The 20,000-nt window shown below is 48.4% G+C and overlaps 2 protein-coding genes across 2 annotated transcripts in view; one reads left to right on the top strand and one right to left on the bottom strand.

Moving 5' to 3' along the window:
• Positions 1-12,137, top strand: part of LOC120568485 (dynein beta chain, ciliary-like) — a gene marked incomplete at its 5' end in the record, with an annotated part of 14,117 nt that extends 1,980 nt beyond the window's left edge. Inside the window, 3 exon segments of the mRNA XM_039816048.1 lie at positions 4,831-4,950; positions 10,593-10,736; positions 11,943-12,137. Coding sequence (XP_039671982.1) covers positions 4,831-4,950; positions 10,593-10,736; positions 11,943-12,137 — 459 coding nt within the window.
• Positions 12,138-19,437: 7,300 nt separating this feature from the next.
• cdyl (chromodomain protein, Y-like) overlaps positions 19,438-20,000 on the bottom strand; it is a 22,217-nt gene continuing 21,654 nt past the window's right edge. Inside the window, exon 7 of the mRNA XM_039816047.1 lies at positions 19,438-20,000. This exon is cut by the window's right edge and continues 1,729 nt beyond it. The gene's annotated coding sequence lies outside the window, so the exon portion shown is untranslated.

Below are 20,000 nucleotides of genomic sequence, written 5' to 3'. Positions count from 1 at the left end.
CTCTCATACAGGTCAGTCTCTGACCCAGGTCCCAGCTCCTCTCATACAGGTCAGTCTCTGACCCAGGTCCCAGCTCCTCTCATACAGGCCAGTCTCTGACCCAGGTCCCAGCTCCTCTCATACAGGCCAGTCTCTGACCCAGGTCCCAGCTCCTCTCATACAGGTCAGTCTCTGACCCAGGTCCCAGCTCCTCTCATACAGGTCAGTCTCTGACCCAGGTCCCAGCTCCTCTCATACAGGTCAGTCTCTGACCCAGCTCCTCTCATACAGGTCAGTCTCTGACCCAGGTCCCATCTCATACAGGTCAGTCTCTGACCCAGGTCCCATCTCATACAGGTCAGTCTCTGACCCAGGTCCTCTCATACAGGTCAGTCTCTGACCCAGGTCCCAGCTCCTCTCATACAGGTCAGTCTCTGACCCAGGTCCCATCTCATACAGGCCAGTCTCTGACCCAGGTCCCATCTCATACAGGCCAGTCTCTGACCCAGGTCCCAGCTCCTCTCATACAGGTCAGTCTCTGACCCAGGTCAGTCTCTGACCCAGGTCCCATCTCATACAGGCCAGTCTCTGACCCAGGTCCCAGCTCCTCTCATACAGGTCAGTCTCTGACCCAGGTCCTCTCATACAGGTCAGTCTCTGACCCAGGTCAGTCTCTGACCCAGGTCCCATCTAATACAGGTCAGTCTCTGACCCAGGTCCTCTCATACAGGTCAGTCTCTGACCCAGGTCAGTCTCTGACCCAGGTCCCATCTAATACAGGTCAGTCTCTGACCCAGGTCCCATCTAATACAGGTCAGTCTCTGACCCAGGTCAGTCTCTGACCCAGGTCCTCTCATACCCAGGTCAGTCTCTGACCCAGGTCAGTCTCTGACCCAGGTCCCATCTAATACAGGTCAGTCTCTGACCCAGGTCCTCTCATACAGGTCAGTCTCTGACCCAGGTCAGTCTCTGACCCAGGTCCTCTCATACAGGTCAGTCTCTGACCCAGGTCAGTCTCTGACCCAGGTCCCAGCTCATACAGGTCAGTCTCTGACCCAGGTCAGTCTCTGACCCAGGTCCCAGCTCATACAGGTCAGTCTCTGACCCAGGTCCTCTCATACAGGTCAGTCTCTGACCCAGGTCAGTCTCTGACCCAGGTCCTCTCATACAGGTTGCGTCTGACCCAGGTCTGACCCAGGTCCCAGCTCATACAGGTCGTTCCTGACCCAGGTCTGTCTCTGACCCAGGTCCCAGCTCCTCTCATACAGGTCAGTCTCTGACCCAGGTCCCAGCTCCTCTCTTATACAGGTCAGTCTCTGACCCAGGTCCCAGCTCCTCTCATACAGGCTGGCTCTGACCCAGGTCCTCTCATACAGGTCTCGTCTCTGACCCAGGTCCCAGCTCCTTCATACAGGTCAGTCTCTGACCCAGGTCCCAGCTCCTCTCATACAGGTCAGTCTCTGACCCAGGTCCCAGCTCCTCTCATACAGGTCAGTCTCTGACCCAGGTCCCAGCTCCTCTCATACAGGCCAGTCTCTGACCCAGGTCCCAGCTCCTCTCATACAGGTCAGTCTCTGACCCAGGTCCCAGCTCCTCTCATACAGGTCAGTCTCTGACCCAGGTCCCATCTCATACAGGCCAGTCTCGACCCAGGTCCCAGCTCCCCTCATACAGGCTCGTTCTGACCCAGGTCCCATCTCATACAGGCTGTCTCTGACCCAGGTCCCAGCTCCTCTCATACAGGCCAGTCTCTCGACCCAGGTCTCAGCTCCCCTCCTTTCAGACAGTCTGACCAGGTCCCATCTAATACAGGTCAGTCTCTGACCCAGGTCCTCTATACAGGTCAGAGACCGACCTGTATGAGAGGAGTTGGGACCTGGGTCAGAGACTGACCTGTATGAGAGGAGCTGGGACCTGGGTCAGAGACTGGCCTGTATGGAGAGACCTGGGCAGTGATGGCAGAGACTGACCTGGGTCAGAGACTGACCCAGGTCAGTCTCTGACCCAGGTCCCATCTAATACAGGTCAGTCTCTGACCCAGGTCAGTCTCTGACCCAGGTCCCATCTAATACAGGTCAGTCTCTGACCCAGGTCCCAGCTCATACAGGTCAGTCTCTGACCCAGGTCCCAGCCCCTCTCATACAGGTCAGTCTCTGACCCAGGTCCCAGCTCCTCTCATACAGGCCAGTCTCTGACCCAGGTCCTCTCATACAGGCCAGTCTCTGACCCAGGTCCCATCTCATACAGGCCAGTCTCTGACCCAGGTCCCAGCTCCTCTCATACAGGTCAGTCTCTGACCCAGGTCCCAGCTCCTCTCATACAGGTCAGTCTCTGACCCAGGTCCCATCTAATACAGGTCAGTCTCTGACCCAGGTCAGTCTCTGACCCAGGTCCCATCTAATACAGGTCAGTCTCTGACCCAGGTCCTCTCATACAGGTCAGTCTCTGACCCAGGTCAGTCTCTGACCCAGGTCCCATCTAATACAGGTCAGTCTCTGACCCAGGTCCCATCTAATACAGGTCAGTCTCTGACCCAGGTCAGTCTCTGACCCAGGTCCTCTCATACAGGTCAGTCTCTGACCCAGGTCCCAGCTCATACAGGTCAGTCTCTGACCCAGGTCAGTCTCTGACCCAGGTCCCAGCTCCTCTCATACAGGCCAGTCTCTGACCCAGGTCCCAGCTCCTCTCATACAGGCCAGTCTCTGACCCAGGTCCTCTCATACAGGCCTGTCTCTGACCCAGGTCCCAGCTCCTCTCATACAGGTCAGTCTCTGACCCAGGTCCCAGCTCCTCTCATACAGGTCAGTCTCTGACCCAGGTCCCATCTCATACAGGCCAGTCTCTGACCCAGGTCCCAGCTCCTCTCATACAGGTCAGTCTCTGACCCAGGTCCCATCTCATACAGGTCAGTCTCTGACCCAGGTCCCATCTAATACAGGTCAGTCTCTGACCCAGGTCAGTCTCTGACCCAGGTCCCATCTAATACAGGTCAGTCTCTGACCCAGGTCCTCTCATACAGGTCAGTCTCTGACCCAGGTCAGTCTCTGACCCAGGTCCCATCTAATACAGGTCAGTCTCTGACCCAGGTCCCATCTAATATAGTAGCCAAGTCTCTGACCCAGGCTGTCCTGACCCAGGTCCTTCTATACAGGTCAGTCTCTGGACCCAGGTCCCATCTAATACAGGTCAGTCTCTGACCTAGGTCAGTCTCTGACCCAGGTCCTCCTCATACCTAGGTACAAGCTCTGACCCAGGTCAGTCTCTGACCCAGGTCCCATCTAATACAGGTCAGTCTCTGACCCAGGTCCTCTCATACAGGTCAGTCTCTGACCCAGGTCAGTCTCTGACCCAGGTCCTCTCATACAGGTCAGTCTCTGACCCAGGTCAGTCTCTGACCCAGGTCCCAGCTCTATACAGGCTGTCTCTGACCCAGGTCCTCCCTTACAGGCGTCGTCTCTGACCCAGGTCAGTCTCTGACCCAGGTCCTCTCATACAGGTCAGTCTCTGACCCAGGTCAGTCTCTGACCCAGGTCCCAGCTCCTCTCATACAGGTCAGTCTCTGACCCAGGTCCCATCTCATACAGGTCAGTCTCTGACCCAGGTCCCAGCTCCTCTCATACAGGCCAGTCTCTGACCCAGGTCCCAGCTCCTCTCATACAGGTCAGTCTCTGACCCAGGTCCCATCTCATACAGGCCAGTCTCTGACCCAGGTCCCATCTCATACAGGCCAGTCTCTGACCCAGGTCCCATCTCATACAGGCCAGTCTCTGACCCAGGTCCCAGCTCCTCTCATACAGGTCAGTTCTGACCCAGGTCCCAGCTCCTCTCATCCAGGCCAGTCTCTGACCCAGGTCCCAGCTCCTCTCATACAGGTCAGTCTCTGACCCCCGTCCCCTCTCATACAGGCTGCCCTTGACCCAGGTCCCATCTCATACAGGCCAGTCTCTGACCCAGGTCCCATCTCATACAGGCCAGTCTCTGACCCAGGTCCCAGCTCCTCTCATACAGGTCAGTCTCTGACCCAGGTCCCAGCTCCTCTCATACAGGTCAGTCTCTGACCCAGGTCCCAGCTCCTCTCATACAGGTCAGTCTCTGACCCAGGTCCCATCTCATACAGGCCAGTCTCTGACCCAGGTCCTCTCATACAGGTCAGTCTCTGACCCAGGTCCTCTCATACAGGTCAGTCTCTGACCCAGGTCCTCTCATACAGGTCAGTCTCTGACCCAGGTCCCATCTCATACAGGCCAGTCTCTGACCCAGGTCCTCTCATACAGGTCAGTCTCTGACCCAGGTCCCATCTCATACAGGTCAGTCTCTGACCCAGGTCCCATCTCATACAGGTCAGTCTCTGACCCAGGTCCCATCTCATACAGGCCAGTCTCTGACCCAGCTCCTCTCATACAGGTCAGTCTCTCACCCAGGTCCCATCTCATACAGGCCAGTCTCTGACCCAGGTCCCAGGTCCTCTCATACAGGTCAGTCTCTGACCCAGGTCCCAGCTTAGATAGATAGATAGATAGATAGATAGATAGAGAGGTAGATTTTTATTGATCCCAAAAAAATGGGAAATTCCAGTGTTGTAGAAGCATAAAATCAGACACACAGAACACATACAGAATATAGATGAAATACTAGGATACAATATACATGAGATAATAATAGGATAGAATATAAGAACCAATCATTTAAAATATATACAAGTTGGGAATAAAAATGTACAACTGTTGAACTAGTATTGATTAAATAAATGCTGTAGCGCCATAAATAAATATTTTGTGTGTGTGTAAAGTTTCAGTTTACTCTGAACTTCTGGAAGATAAAGTCTGAATGTGTGTGTTACTGCACCTGCAGGGATGGGCGGAGCTTCAGCTGCTGCAGCGATCAGCTGACTCGCTGCTGGAGGGCGGAGCCACAGAGCAGAGCTGCCGACGAATCAGAGACGAGGGACAGGAGCTGCTCCGGCTCACACAGGTAGGAAACACCTGAGGAGGAGGAGCAGGAGCAGGAGGAGAGACAGGTGTTAGTAGGCTGGTTGGAGATGAGCTGCTCCTCGGCTGTAAAGTGGACGACAGCAGCTGATTCCAGCAGTCTTCATAATCCATACAGCATAGTATCGCAATATTTTTCGTGGTAATACTGTATCGATACACAGACGCCAAGTATCTATTATTATATATGTGTTGGCCTGTCTGCTTGATAATCCCATATTGCAACATTTAAAATTGCAGTGAGATGACCAAACAGAGAAAAGTGTCTTTTTAGATAAAACAGATGTTGACAACATTTTCCTTTTGGGGACATAATTTGAAACTGGGAAAAGTTTGAAGTTGGAAAAAAGGTAATAAATTGAAGTATATCGCAGAATATTGTTATATGTTTAAAATCGCAATAATATCGTATGGTAAGTATCGTGATGATATCGTATCGTGAGGCCTCTGGTGATTCCAGGCCTACCAAAAATCAGCTCCTACACAGTCTCCTGCTGTTGTTATTATGACAGAGTAGCTCTCAGAATACTCTACATGAGATCTGGTGCTGATTTTAATCACCAGCAGACTGGAGATGATCTGTAATCTGATCAGATTTAGTCTCTCTGATTTCTAAACATCACAACTATCTGGTGCTACTTTTACTAACATGATCTGTATGTTGGTGCTGATTTTAATCACTAACAGACTGGAGATGATCTGGTGCTGATTTTAATCACTAACAGACTGGAGATGATCTGGTGCTGATTTTAATCACTAACAGACTGGAGATGATCTGGTGCTGATTTTAATCACCAGCAGACTGGAGATGATCTGGTGCTGATTTTAATCACTAACAGACTGGAGATGATCTGGTGCTGATTTTAATCACCAGCAGACTGGAGATGATCTGGTGCTGATTTTAATCACTAACAGACTGGAGATGATCTGGTGCTGATTTTAATCACCAACAGACTGGAGATGATCTGGTGCTGATTTTAATCACCAGCAGACTGGAGATGATCTGGTGCTATTTTAATCACTAACAGACTGGAGATGATCTGTGCTATTTTAATCACCAACAGACTGGAGATGATCTGGTGCTGATTTTAATCACCAGCAGACTGGAGATGATCTGGTGCTGATTTTAATCACCAGCAGACTGGAGATGATCTGGTGCTGATTTTAATCACCAGCAGACTGGAGATGATCTGGTGCTGATTTTAATCACCAACAGACTGGAGATGATCTGTAATCTGATCAGATTTAATTCAATTCAATTCAATTCAATTTTATTTATAGTATCAAATCATAACATAAGTTATCTCGAGACACTTTACAGATAGAGTAGGTCTAGACCACACTCTATAATTTACAAAGCCCCAACAATTCCAACAATTCCAGTAATTCCCTCAAGAGCAAGCAGTGCGACAGTGGCGAGGAAAAACTCCCTCTTGGGAAGAAACCTCGGACAGACCCAGGCTCTTGGTAGGCGGTGTCTGACGAGCCGGTTGGGGTGTGATGAACAGTGGCGATAGTAGTCACATTAATAATGGAACAGTGACTGGATGTAGCGGAAGCTGCAGGGTTCAGGCACGGCACTGGCCGATGACATTGCAGGGCACCGTGAGCTCAGCAGGGAGTGCAGCAGGACCACGCGACAGCTGCAACAGGATCTTGTTGCCAACGTTCTCCAAGGAAATACGCTGGGGAAAAACATAAGGACTCCGGGGAGTAAACTCCCCAGAAGCTAGGATTAGTAACTTTAGCAACTTAGTAATTTCTGGGACGGGCTGCACACAAATAGTAATAGTAATAGTAACAGTAATAGAAACAGTAATAGAAAGGGAGAGGAGAGAGCAGCTCAGTGTGTCAAAGGAAGGAAGTCCCCGGCAGTCTAGGACTATAACAGCGTAACTATAACAGGTAACTAAGAGAGACAGGTCATAAGGAGAGGTAGCTTTTTCGGGCTTAGAACTCTCCCCTGCCGGATCTGGCTTGGCTGGCCTGCCTCCCTCTACTTTGTTATGTATTATTAATCTAACAACTATGAAGAGAAGCAGTTGGGCCAGTTAGGTGAACACTGCAACTCCTCACTCCCTAACTATAAGCTTTATCAAATAGGAGAGTTTTAAGTTCATTCTTGAATGAGGTGACAGTTTCTGCCCCGAACCCAGATCGGGAGCTGGTTCCATAGGAGAGGAGCCTGATAACTGAAGGCTCTAGCTCCCATTCTACTTTTAGAGACTCTAGGTACCACCAGTAACTCTGCATTCTGGGAGCGCAGTGCTCTAGTAGGACAATAGGGTATTAGGAGCTCTTCTAGATATGATGGTGCTAGACCATTTAGAGCTTTGTAGGTCAAGAGAAGGACTTTAAACTCAATCCTGGATTCAACAGGAAGCCAATGCAGAGAAGCTAATACAGGAGAAATATGATCTCTTTTCTTAGTTCTTGTGAGAACACGCGCTGCAGCATTCTGGATTAGCTGGAGAGTCTTAAGGGACTTATTTGAGCAACCTGACAGTAGGGAATTACAATAGTCCAGCCTGGAAGTAACAAATGCATGGACTAGTTTTTCAGCGTCGTTTTGAGACAGGATATTCCTAATTTTGGCAATGTTACGAAGATGAAAAAAGGCTGTTCTTGAGGTTTGTTTTAGATTGGCATTAAAGGATATATCCTGATCAAAGATAACTCCTAAATTTCTGACAGTAGTGCTGGAGGCCAGGGCAATACCATCCAGAGTAGCTATATCTCTATACAATGAAGTTCGGAGGTGTTTAGGGCCCAGCACAATAACTTCAGTTTTGTTAGGGTTTAACATCAGAAAATTATAGGTCATCCAGGATTTTATATCCTTAATGCACGCTTGAAATTTAGCTAGCTGACTGGTTTCGTCTGGTTTGATTGATAAGTATAATTGGGTGTCATCCGCATAACAGTGAAAGTTAATTGAGTGTTTTCTAATAATATTGCCTAGAGGAAGCATATATAAGGAGAATAGAATTGGTCCAAGCACTGAGCCTTGAGGAACCCCATGGCTAACTTTAGCGGCACTTGAGGATTTATCATTAACATTCACAAATTGAGATCGATCAGAGAAATAGGACCTAAACCAACTCAGAGCAATTCCTTTAATGCCAACCAAGTGTTCCAATCTCTGTAACAGGATTGAATGGTCAATAGTGTCAAATGCAGCACTAAGATCTAGTAAAACAAGAATGGAGACAAGACCTTTGTCTGCAGCAGTTAAAAGGTCGTTAGTAATTTTCACCAGTGCCGTCTCTGTGCTATGATTCTTTCTAAATCCTGATTGAAAGTCATCAAATAAACTATTGCTATGTAGAAAATCACATAACTGATTAGCAACCACCTTCTCAAGGATCTTGGATAGAAAGGGAAGGTTAGATATAGGTCTATAGTTTGCTAAGACCTCAGGATCCAGGGTGGGTTTTTTCAGAAGAGGTTTTATCACAGCTACTTTAAATGACTGTGGTACATAACCTGTTAATAAGGACATATTGATCATATCTAGTAATGAGGTGTTAACCACAGGTAACGCTTCTTTGAGTAGTCTCGTTGGGATGGGGTCCAAGAGACAGGTAGATGGCTTAGCTGAGGATATCTTTAACATTAATTGTTGAAGGTCTATAGGATAAAAGCAGTCTAAGTATATGTCGAGACTAGTCATTATTTCTAACGACTCTGCGTTTAAAGGTGAACCGTTAGAAGTTGAGTGTAAAAGGTGATGAATTTTATCTCTAATTGTTGTAATTTTATCATTAAAGAAGCTCATGAAGTCATCACTACTCAGAGCTAGAGGAACAGATGGCTCAGTAGAGCTGTGGCTATCTGTCAGCCTGGCGACAGTGCTGAAAAGAAACCTTGGGTTGTTCTTGTTTTCTTCTATTAGTGATGAGTAATAGTCTGATCTGGCCTTTCTTTTTAGTCTCTCTGATTTCTAAACATCACTATCAGCACCACAACATGATCTCTGTCCAGAATCAGCCTTTAAATCAGACACATAGCAGTTAAAATCCCTCTGATTCAAAATCAATAAAAAGTTTATATAAAACGTCATCATGTTGAGTTGATTCTGAACCAATCAGCTGTTAGATCAGCTGAGAGGCCGCTGTTTCCCAGCATGCACTGGGTCCGCCTGGGTCTCAAACCTGCGGCCGCCTCGATCTCGTGAGGTCATCGTTGACCACGCGTGCGTGACGTCAGAGCGAGTCGGGATCAAGTCGGACACAAATCTACCCAGCATGCATTGGGGCGGCTGTCGGCCGGTAATCGGTTCTGTGCCGACCTGACTCGTCTCCAACCAGCCTGATGTCTGACTCTGCTTTCATTTTTATTTTCTCATTCATTTTATTTTTTTACAGGAACATTTTAAAAGCAACAATTAAGTGTTTTTTATTAAGTTACAATAAAAACAGGCCTGGCTCAGTTAAAAACTGGTTTCCACCCATAGACAGTATATATAAAGTATATAAACTGGACCACCAGACCCCGTGTCTCTGGACTGAGACCAGTGAAGGATGTCAGAAGTCTCTTTCCCGGTGCTGGCTGAGCGTTACTGAGCAGCCTCCAACTGAGCTTGGAGAGCGTAGGTATATGTAAGGAGATAACATGGGCACAGGCTAATTACTGATCACTAACATGCTAGTTAACATTAGTCATTACTGATCACTAACATGCTAGTTAACATTAGTCATTACTGATCACTAACATGCTAGTTAACATTAGTCATTAAACCTAAACAGATAATGGAAGTCCAAACTGCCTGTGAGCTTCTCCTGTACTATACGGTAATTCCTCTACTGTGTGACAGTAAGTCTCGTGGTTATGACCCAATCGTTAGCCTATTGTTATAAAAGCGTCTGCTACGGAGCCATAACGTGAGCTACAAGGTAATGGAGCCTTTTATACATTGTCGTGTTTCTTTAGAAATAAACAACGGACAAATAGAGTCTTTAAACGCTTCAGATGTAAAGTTATTCTCTGTCAAAGTGGCGCCAAAATGAATGGGAGCCAATGGGATGCTAACGGGAGGTGATGGCTTGGTAGCATCAGAATGAATGGGAGTCAATGGGATGCTAACGGGAGGTGATGGCTTGGTAGCATCAGAATGAATGGGAGTCAGTGGGATGCTAACGGGAGGTGGTGGCTTGGTAGCATCAGAATGAATGGGAGTCAATGGGATGCTAACGGGAGGTGATGGCTTGGTAGCATCAGAATGAATGGGAGTCAATGGGATGCTAACGGGAGGTGGTGGCTTGGTAGCATCAGAATGAATGGGAGTCAATGGGATGCTAACGGGAGGTGATGGCTTGGTAGCATCAGAATGAATGGGAGTCAATGGGATGCTAACGGGAGGTGGTGGCTTGGTAGCATCAGAATGGCTCCATAGGAGGTTCCAGTTCTGAAGAGAAGCTTCCCCCCCCCCCCCTTGATTCCAGCAGGTTCCTGTTCTGCAGCAACAGAGAACATCAAACACAACTTTGACACATCCACACAAAACATCATTACTGACCAGACCGATAAAAACAATACATGAACAATCAGTGTGTCTGCAAGTATGACTATCAAGAAGAAACAGTTTGTGTGACTTTTTGGAGCTTGTTGCTGCTCTGTGTTCAGGTGAACAGGAGTCTGTACGCTGCTGAGGACTCCTCCGAGTCCTGGATCAGATATCTGGACCACATCGACGACAAAGTCCAGCACGGACTGTTCCAGATGCTGCTGAGATCACTGCACTTCCTGTCTGACAACATGGACCCAGAGGTACACACACGAGACACACACACACACACACACACACACACACACAGAGGTACACACACACACAGAGACACACACAGAGGTACACACACACACACAGACACACACACAGACACACACACAGAGGTACACAGACACACACACAGAGGTACACACACACACAGAGACACACACAGAGGTACACAGACACACACACAGAGGTACACACACACACAGAGACACACACAGAGGTACACAGACACACACACAGAGGTACACACACACACACAGAGACACACACAGAGGTACACAGACACACAGAGACACACACAGAGGTACACAGACACACACACAGAGGTACACACACACACAGAGACACACACAGAGGTACACAGACACACACACAGAGGTACACACACAGACACACACACAGAGGTACACACACACACAGACACACACACAGAGGTACACAGACACACACACAGAGGTACACACACACACAGAGACACACACAGAGGTACACAGAGGTACACAGACACACACACAGAGGTACACACACACACAGACACACACACAGAGGTACACACACACACAGAGACACACACAGAGGTACAAAAAATGCAACACACACACAGAGACACACACAGAGGTACACAGACACACACACAGAGGTACACAAATACACACAGGGTCCTGATTCCACAGAGTCGGTCACTGGGTTACACACAAAAATAAATTAACACACACAATTACTAGAGGTCTTCCACAGTCACCGCCCAAAGTTAAAAAAACTGTGTGTGTGTGTGTCTGTGTGTCTTGTCTGTGTGTGTGTGTGTCTCTGTGTGTGTCTCTGTGTGTGTGTGTCTGTGTGTGTGTGTGTGTGTGTGTGTGTGTGTCTTGTGTGTGCTGTGTGTGTCTGTGTGTGTCTCTGTGTGTGTGTGTGTGTGTGTGTTGTCTCTTGTGTGTGTGTGTGTGTGTGTGTGTGTGTGTGTGTCGCCTGTGTGTTGTGTGTGTGTGCTGTGTGTGTGTGTGTGTGTCTGTGGCCTGTGTGTGTGTGTGTGTTTCTGTGTTGTTTGGTGTGTGTTGTTGTTTGTGTGTGTGTGTGTGTGTGTGTGTGTGTGTGTTCTCTGTGTGTCTGTGTGTGTGTGTGTTGTTTGTGTGTTGGTTTCTGTGTGTGTGTGTGTGTGTGTGTGTGTGTGTGTGTGTGTGTGTGTGTGTGTGTGTGTGTAGAGCTGCAGCTCTGTGTTTCTGGCCATCAGTCTCCAGCTGCAGGAGACAGGAAGTGTGTTTGAGCCGTCAGTGGGAGGCGGCCTCACCGACCTCCTGAAGAGCGCCATCTCTGACATTTACACCGCCGCCAGTTTGCCGCCCAGGATCTCTGTGAGTCGCCACGGCAACTACCAGGTGACCATGACATCACTGTGACATCCCACAGTCATATTCTTGGACATCTTTGCACATCCTGCACTAAACCGTACAACCTTCTTTTCTTATTGTACAGATTTCTTGTATATATGTTACATCTCTTATTATTATTATTATAGTAATAATTATATTATTCTTATCATTTCTTGGTTATTTTGTCACGGCATAACCAATCCTGGCGCTGCCCGCTCTACATTTGGTCTAGGTCTAACAACAGAGCCTGGTTGGGCACGCACATTTGATACTAGGAGCTAACTGCAGGTAACCAGACTCCTCCAGATGGATCGCTTCTCATCTGCTCGGCAGATCCATCTGGGAACTTTCTGTTGGAGAACTTTTGGGAAGGGGGCGAAAATCCTGGTTAGCTGATTGGATAAACCATCAACCAATCAACCAATCAGATCAAACTCTTGCCGAAAAACCAGTCGGGAGAAGAGCAACATCTTTTCCTCCGAGAAAAGCCTCCAGTGCTGTTTTTTGTTTTTTTGTTGTTGCTCTTTTCATTTCATTTCATTTCTTTATTTATTTAAACAGGGACAACGTACAACATACATTAACCTTAGACAGGAGAAATGCATTATACCAGGTTGTAGCACATGTGCTAGTTTCCACCTGTCTTCTTCCAACGAAGGAATACTTTCTAGTTTCTAATCATCCGAGGAAGGCGCCACGTTGTTTAGACTGAACGGTCGCTTCTCGTTGCGTCACACCTAAACCCGCCTCAAAACCAACGCTGATTGGTCGGTCGGCTCCAAATTTCCTCTATCTCAAGATGCCAGACTGATCTGGGAGTAGAAAACTGTCCTTCCAGAAAAATGCGGAGTTTTCTTGTGATCATGCGGCACGTTTTCTTAAAAAATGCGATGGAATATGCTGTTTGATATTTATGCAATTTTATGAGATGAAATTGCAGGAACTTGCTAAAACTGTAGTTTGATGAAAAAGAGGGGAAAAAAAAGCCTGATTTTCAATGATGTTCACATAATTACATCACTTCATAACGTTCCCATGGCAACAGGGGAAAATGGCTGCTCTTGTGTGAAGTAAATGCAACATTTTTCAACTTTCGGCTCAGATATATTACGGGACTTTTTTTATGTGTGACGAAAATCAGGGTTCGTACGGGTGCTTGAAATCCTTGAAAGTGCTTGAATTTTGATGTTGTGTTTTCAAGGTTTGAAAAGTGCTTGAATTTTGGATAAAATGCTTGAAAATGTAACTTTATTTCTTTCACAACCGATACCTAACTTACTGAATAGTTTGTTTATTAAATGGAGAAATAAAACGTTGGAGAGCCTAAAATTAAAGCTGCTCGCTGTGTGACTGCGATCTGCTGCCACGCCAAGACCCGCCCTAGGAAGCAGCTGATTGGTCGGGGTAAGGCATTTCACCTCGAGTGGTTAAGGTCAGGATAGGTGATTGGTCACGGTTACGCTACCTAGCGTAAGCATCATGGACACCTGGCCAATAAATGGTGTTGAAGGGGCGGGGCTTGGCGTGGCCGGAGTGGGATTGGTTATATCGCTGCCGGCAGGTTGTCGTTTCAATGAACGTTAGTTGGCTGGAAGATGAAAAATACAAATTATGGATTAAACGGGGACAAACCAAGAGTTGCCTCTTGTAAAGTCTGCAAAAAAGACGTGCAGCTTTTCACAACGGGCGAGTCTGCGCTCTCGAGTCACATGATGTCAGTTCCAAGTAGCTAAGCCAACTGAAGTAGCCTGCTGTACACGTTAGCGCCAGTTAGCTCCTGTTTGTTGATGCTAGTAACTTCTAGCTAGGAATTCGCAGGCTAAGTGACTGAGAGTACTTGGTGTGATGATGTAATGTTAGTATTGCATGTCTGCAGTGAACATAGCCAGAGTTACATCACCGTAACTGTAACGTTAACTACCCACAAATTAAAACCTGCAAACGTTAGCCCGGTGCGTAACAACAATCGTTGGTTGCTGAACAGAAATCGTGTCATACAGGTAGCCTACTGTAGGTCTGGATGGCCTCATGCACTATTTACACTGCTCTGTTCCAGTAGATACATGTATATGTCTGGGCAATGAAGTACTTTGTTTTTCTCCAATTAATATAGGCTATTTATGAGGCAGGTGCCTGTGCACTGTCAGAGTCTTCTGGGTTAAAATGGAAGTACAGGTTGTTGTTGTTGAACTGTCTCAGATGTTGTTCAGACCTTATCTAGGCTATATCAAGAATGTGTCCCAAAACCAAGGCCTGTACAATAGTTCTGTTCAAATCCTCTATGTCCTATGTCTTCATATTTTCAGCCCTTGACATGACTTCAGTTTTACAGCCTGGAAATCACATTATCTGGGATGTAATATTTGGACATTAATTCATAGGCAGCCCAAACTTTGCAGGGTGGAAGACAAACATGTCCGTATGGCTGAACCATTACAGGTCTGTACGGCATGCCCTGGGTTAAATTTGGCGTATTCCGGGCCTTCTAAGGGTGCACCACCATTCTCCACTCACCGCTGTCCATTTATTTATGTTGCGACCCCTCCATTTTCCACTTTTCCACTGTATTTTATATTTATGGGCCCCCCCCACTCCATTGCTCCTCTCACTGCTGTCTCCACTGTATGTTATGTTGCCCCCCCCACTCCAGTGCTCCTCCACTGCTTTGTCTCCACTGCATGTTATATTTTCCCTCTCTCCACCTTCTGTCCATTTATATTTTCTTCCATTCTCCTCTCCACCTTTGTCCTTCCTTTATTTATATTTATGGGCCCCCCCCCATGTTGCTCACGCTGTCTGGCTTCCTTTATATTTTCCATTCCCTCCACTTCTTCATATTTCATTCTCCACTGTCTTTCTTCCACTCCGGTGCACTGTCTTTGTATATTTTATGTTATGAACCCCACTCAATTCTTTCCTCTCACTGTGCTTTGTCTCCACTGTATGTTGTTTATGGGCCCCACTCAGTGCTCCTCTCCATCTGACTGTGTTGCATTTCCGTTGCTGTCTGGCCACATGTGTTGCTTTCCTCTCCACCTTTTGGCCATGTTCTGGTGCTTTCCTCTGCTGTCTCCTTATGTTATGTGCTGGGCCCCACTCGTTGCTCTCTCCTGCCATGGGCTTCTCTGTGCTGTCTCCATGTGTTGTCTCGGTGATTCTCTGCTGTCTCACTGTGTTGTGTGTCGGTTGTCGGTCTCCCTCTCTGTGGTCCTCCTCTCACTTGCTGTCTCTGTTGTCTCATGGATCCGGTCTCAGTGCTCCCTCTTCCTTCTGTGTGGCCTGGGCCACTCCGGGTGCTCCTCTCCCTCTCCACTGCTGTCTGTGTGTTGTCTCCTGTGATTCTCTCTGGCTGTGTTGTGTCCTGTCTCCTCTCATGGCTGTCTGACTGTATGTTGATTCCCTCGGGTCTCCTCTCCATAGCTGTCGGCTGTGTGTTATGTTGTCGTTGTCTGATCGGTTGTGATTTCCTCTCCATGGACACATATACACACATATACACACACACATACACACACACACACACTCTTTGTCCTCAGGATGTACCCGTCTGTCTCTCTGTCCTCAGGGTTTACCTGTCTCTCTCTCTGTCCCCAGGGTGTACCTGTCTGTCTGTCTCCGGGTGTATCTGTCTCTCTCTTTGTCCTCAGGGTTTACCTGTCTCTCTGTTCCCAGGGTTTACATGTCTCTCTCTCTGTCCCCAGGGTGTACCTGTCTGTCTGTCTCCGGGTGTATCTGTCTCTCTCTTTGTCCTCAGGGTTTACCTGTCTGCCTGTCTCTCTGTCCCCCAGGGTGTACCTGTCTCTCTGTTCCCAGGGTTTACATGTCTCTCTCTCTGTCCCCAGGGTTTACCTGTCTCTCTCTCTGTCCCCAGGGTTTACCTGTCTCTCTCTCTCTGTCCCCAGGGTGTACCTGTCTGTCTCTCTTTGTCCTCAGGGTTTACCTGTGTCTCTCTCTTTGTCCTCAGGGTTTACCTGTCTCTCTCTTTGTCCTCAGGGTTTACCTGTCTCTCTCTCTGTCCCCAGGGTTTACCTGTGTCTCTCTCTTTGTCCTCAGGGTTTACCTGTGTCTCTCTCTTTGTCCTCAGGGTTTACCTGTCTCTCTCTTTGTCCTCAGGGTTTACCTGTCTCTCTCTTTGTCCCCAGGGTTTACCTGTGTCTCTTTGTCCTCAGGGTTTACCTGTCTCTCTCTGTCCCCAGGGTTTACCTGTCTCTCTCTCTGTCCCCAGGGTTTACATGTCTCTCTGTCCCAGGGTTTACCTGTCTGCCTGTCTCTCTGTCCCCCAGGGTTTACCTGTGTCTCTCTCTTTGTCCTCAGGGTTTACCTGTGTCTCTCTCTTTGTCCTCAGGGTTTACCTGTCTCTCTCTTTGTCCTCAGGGTTTACCTGTCTCTCTCTTTGTCCCCAGGGTTTACCTGTGTCTCTCTCTTTGTCCTCAGGGTTTACCTGTGTCTCTCTCTCTCTCTGTCCCCAGGGTTTACCTGTGTCTCTCTCTTTGTCCTCAGGGTTTACCTGTCTCTCTCTCTGTCCCCAGGGTTTACCTGTGTCTCTCTCTTTGTCCTCAGGGTTTACCTGTGTCTCTCTCTTTGTCCTCAGGGTTTACCTGTCTCTCTCTTTGTCCTCAGGGTTTACCTGTCTCTCTCTTTGTCCCCAGGGTTTACCTGTGTCTCTCTCTTTGTCCTCAGGGTTTACCTGTCTCTCTCTCTGTCCCCAGGGTTTACCTGTCTCTCTCTCTGTCCCCAGGGTTTACATGTCTCTCTCTCTGTCCCCAGGGTTTACCTGTCTGCCTGTCTCTCTGTCCCCCAGGGTTTACCTGTGTCTCTCTCTTTGTCCTCAGGGGTTTACCTGTGTCTCTCTCTTTGTCCTCAGGGTTTACCTGTCTCTCTTTGTGTCCTCCAGGGTTTACCTGTCTCTCTTTGTCCCCAGGGTTTACCTGTGTCTCTCTCTTTGTCCTCAGGGTTTACCTGTGTCTCTCTCTCTCTCTGTCCCCAGGGTTTACCTGTGTCTCTCTCTTTGTCCTCAGGGTTTACCTGTCTCTCTCTCTTTGTCCTCAGGGTTTACCTGTCTCTCTCTCTGTCCCCAGGGTTTACCTGTGTCTCTCTCTTTGTCCTCAGGGTTTACCTGTCTCTCTTTGTCCCCAGGGTTTACCTGTCTCTCTCTCTGTCCCCAGGGTTTACCTGTCTCTCTCTCTCTTTGTCCTCAGGGTTTACCTGTCTCTCTCTCTGTCCCCAGGGTTTACCTGTCTGTCTCTCTTTGTCCTCAGGGTTTACCTGTCTCTCTCTTTGTCCCCAGGGTTTACCTGTCTGTCTCTCTTTGTCCTCAGGGTTTACCTGTCTCTCTCTCTGTCCTCAGGGTTTACCTGTCTCTCTCTCTCTGTTCCCAGGGTTTACCTGTCTCTCTCTCTGTCCCCAGGGTGTACCTGTCTCTCTGTCCCCAGGGTGTACCTGTCTCTCTGTCCCCAGGGTGTACCTGTCTGTCTCTCTGTCCCCAGGGTGTACCTGTCTGTCTCTCTCTGTCCTCAGGGTTTACCTGTCTCTCTCTCTGTTCCCAGGGTTTACCTGTCTCTCTCTCTCTGTCCCCAGGGTTTACCTGTCTCTCTCTCTCTGTTCCCAGGGTTTACCTGTCTCTCTCTCTCTGTCCCCAGGGTGTACCTGTCTGTCTCTCCGCCCAGCTCGGCGTCCTGGGCGTCTGTGACTCTTCACGGTTTCGTGGACAGCCCCGTCTCGTGGGGGGGGGAGGAGCATGGCGTCCTGAGAGGAGGAGACAACTTCCTCAATCTCACCATGTTCCCCGATCAGAGCTACCTGCTACACCTGGCGGGGGGGGCACAGGACACCTGTCCCTCCTGAGACACCTGTCCCCCCTGAGACACCTGTCTTCCCTCACACACCTGTCCTCCCTGAGACACCTGTCTTCCCTCACACACCTGTCCTCCATCAGACACCTGTCCTCCCTGAGACACCTGTCCTCCATCAGACACCTGTCCCCCCTGAGACACCTGTCTTCCCTCACACACCTGTCCTCCATCACACACCTGTTCCCCCTGAGACACCTGTCTTCCCTCACACACCTGTCCTCCCTGAGACACCTGTCCTCTATCACACACCTGTTCTCCATCAGACACCTGTTCTCCATCAGACACCTGTCCTCCATCACACACCTGTTCCCCCTGAGACACCTGTCTTCCCTCACACACCTGTCCTCCCTGAGACACCTGTTCCCCCTGAGACACCTGTCTTCCCTCACACACCTGTCCTCCCTGAGACACCTGTCCTCTATCACACACCTGTTCTCCATCAGACACCTGTCCTCCATCAGACACCTGTTCTCCATCACACACCTGTCCTCCCTGAGACACCTGTCCTCCCTGAGACACCTGTCCTCCATCAGACACCTGTTCTCCATCACACACCTGTCCTCCCTGAGACACCTGTCCTCCCTGAGACACCTGTCCCCCCTGAGACACGCTGTGTATTGTAAATATTGTTAAAATATAGAACACACACAGGTCAACACGTCACTCAGTGTAAAGAAGTGACTTTAAGTTTGGGCTGTTCCTTTAAACGTCTGGTTTGTTGATATTTAGTTTTTATAGAAACATCTTCTGGGAGAAGTTATGTTCATGTTTGATAATAAAGTGATTAAAACCATCTGATGTCTTCATCTGGAACCCTTTCATTAAAATACTCAAGTTCAGTCCCACCATGTCCCATGATGCACTGCAGCCTGTAGTTCTAACTCTACGTGGCGATGCTGTCCCATGATGCACTGCAGCCTGTAGTTCTCTAACTCTACGTGGCGATGCTGTCCCATGATGCACTGCAGCCTGTAGTTCTCTAACTCTACGCGGCGATGCTGTCCCATGATGCACTGCAGCCTGTAGTTCTCTAACTCTACGTGGCGATGCTGTCCCATGATGCACTGCAGCCTGTAGTTCTCTAACTCTACGTGGCGATGCTGTCCCATGATGCACTGCAGCCTGTAGTTCTCTAACTCTAGGTGGCGATGCTGTCCCATGATGCACTGCAGCCTGTAGTTCTCTAACTCTACGCAGCGATGCTGTCCCATGATGCACTGCAGCCTGTAGTTCTATAACTAGGTGGTGATGCTGTCCCATGATGCACTGCAGCCTGTAGTTCTCTAGTGTGTGTGTGTGTGTGTGTGTGTGTTTATACTATGACTTTTGTATCACTTTTTTTTTTTCAGACACATATACACACAGACAGACAGACACACACAGAGACAGACACAGACAGACAGACAGACAGACAGACACAGAGACAGACAGACAGATTCTGTCTTGGTGTAGTTTCAGATGAAAGAACTCAAAGATTCTGAAATATATGAGTTGTTTAATTTTACACACAAACGGTTTAATAATTAATAACTTCCTGTTCAGATGCATGATCACATGATTCACAAGCCACGCCCCCTTTAGTCAATATTTACCCAGAATTCATAGCCACGCCCACTTACTGTCAATATCTACCCACAATTCATAGCTACGGCTACCCCACTCGGACAAAGCACATAGTTACAGATGGCCGCGATGTGTGTGTGTGTGTGTGTGTGTGTGTGTATATGTGTGTGTATGTCTCTGTGTGTCTCTGTGTGTGTGTGTGTCTCTCTGTGTGTATGTCTATGTGTGTGTCTGTATGTCTCTGTGTGTCCGTGTGTGTGTGTGTGTGTGTGTGTGTGTGTAGTACTAATCCTACATATCCCATGAGCACTCTGTTGTGACGTGTCATACAACAGCGTGCTACGTGCCTAGCGTGCCGTAGCGATTGCGAGCTACGCTGACACGGAGAAGACGACCAGAACGGCGAGAAACGAACACGATCAGCTGAAAGTCTACTTCAGTTCGGCTAGCGGACGATCTGATTGGCTGGCAACTT

This window comes from Perca fluviatilis, chromosome 11 (assembly GCF_010015445.1).
Source record: "Perca fluviatilis chromosome 11, GENO_Pfluv_1.0, whole genome shotgun sequence".
Taxonomy (NCBI): domain Eukaryota; kingdom Metazoa; phylum Chordata; class Actinopteri; order Perciformes; family Percidae; genus Perca; species Perca fluviatilis.
Note: the sequence above shows the minus strand (reverse complement) of the source record. Positions and strands in the feature narration are given on the sequence as shown.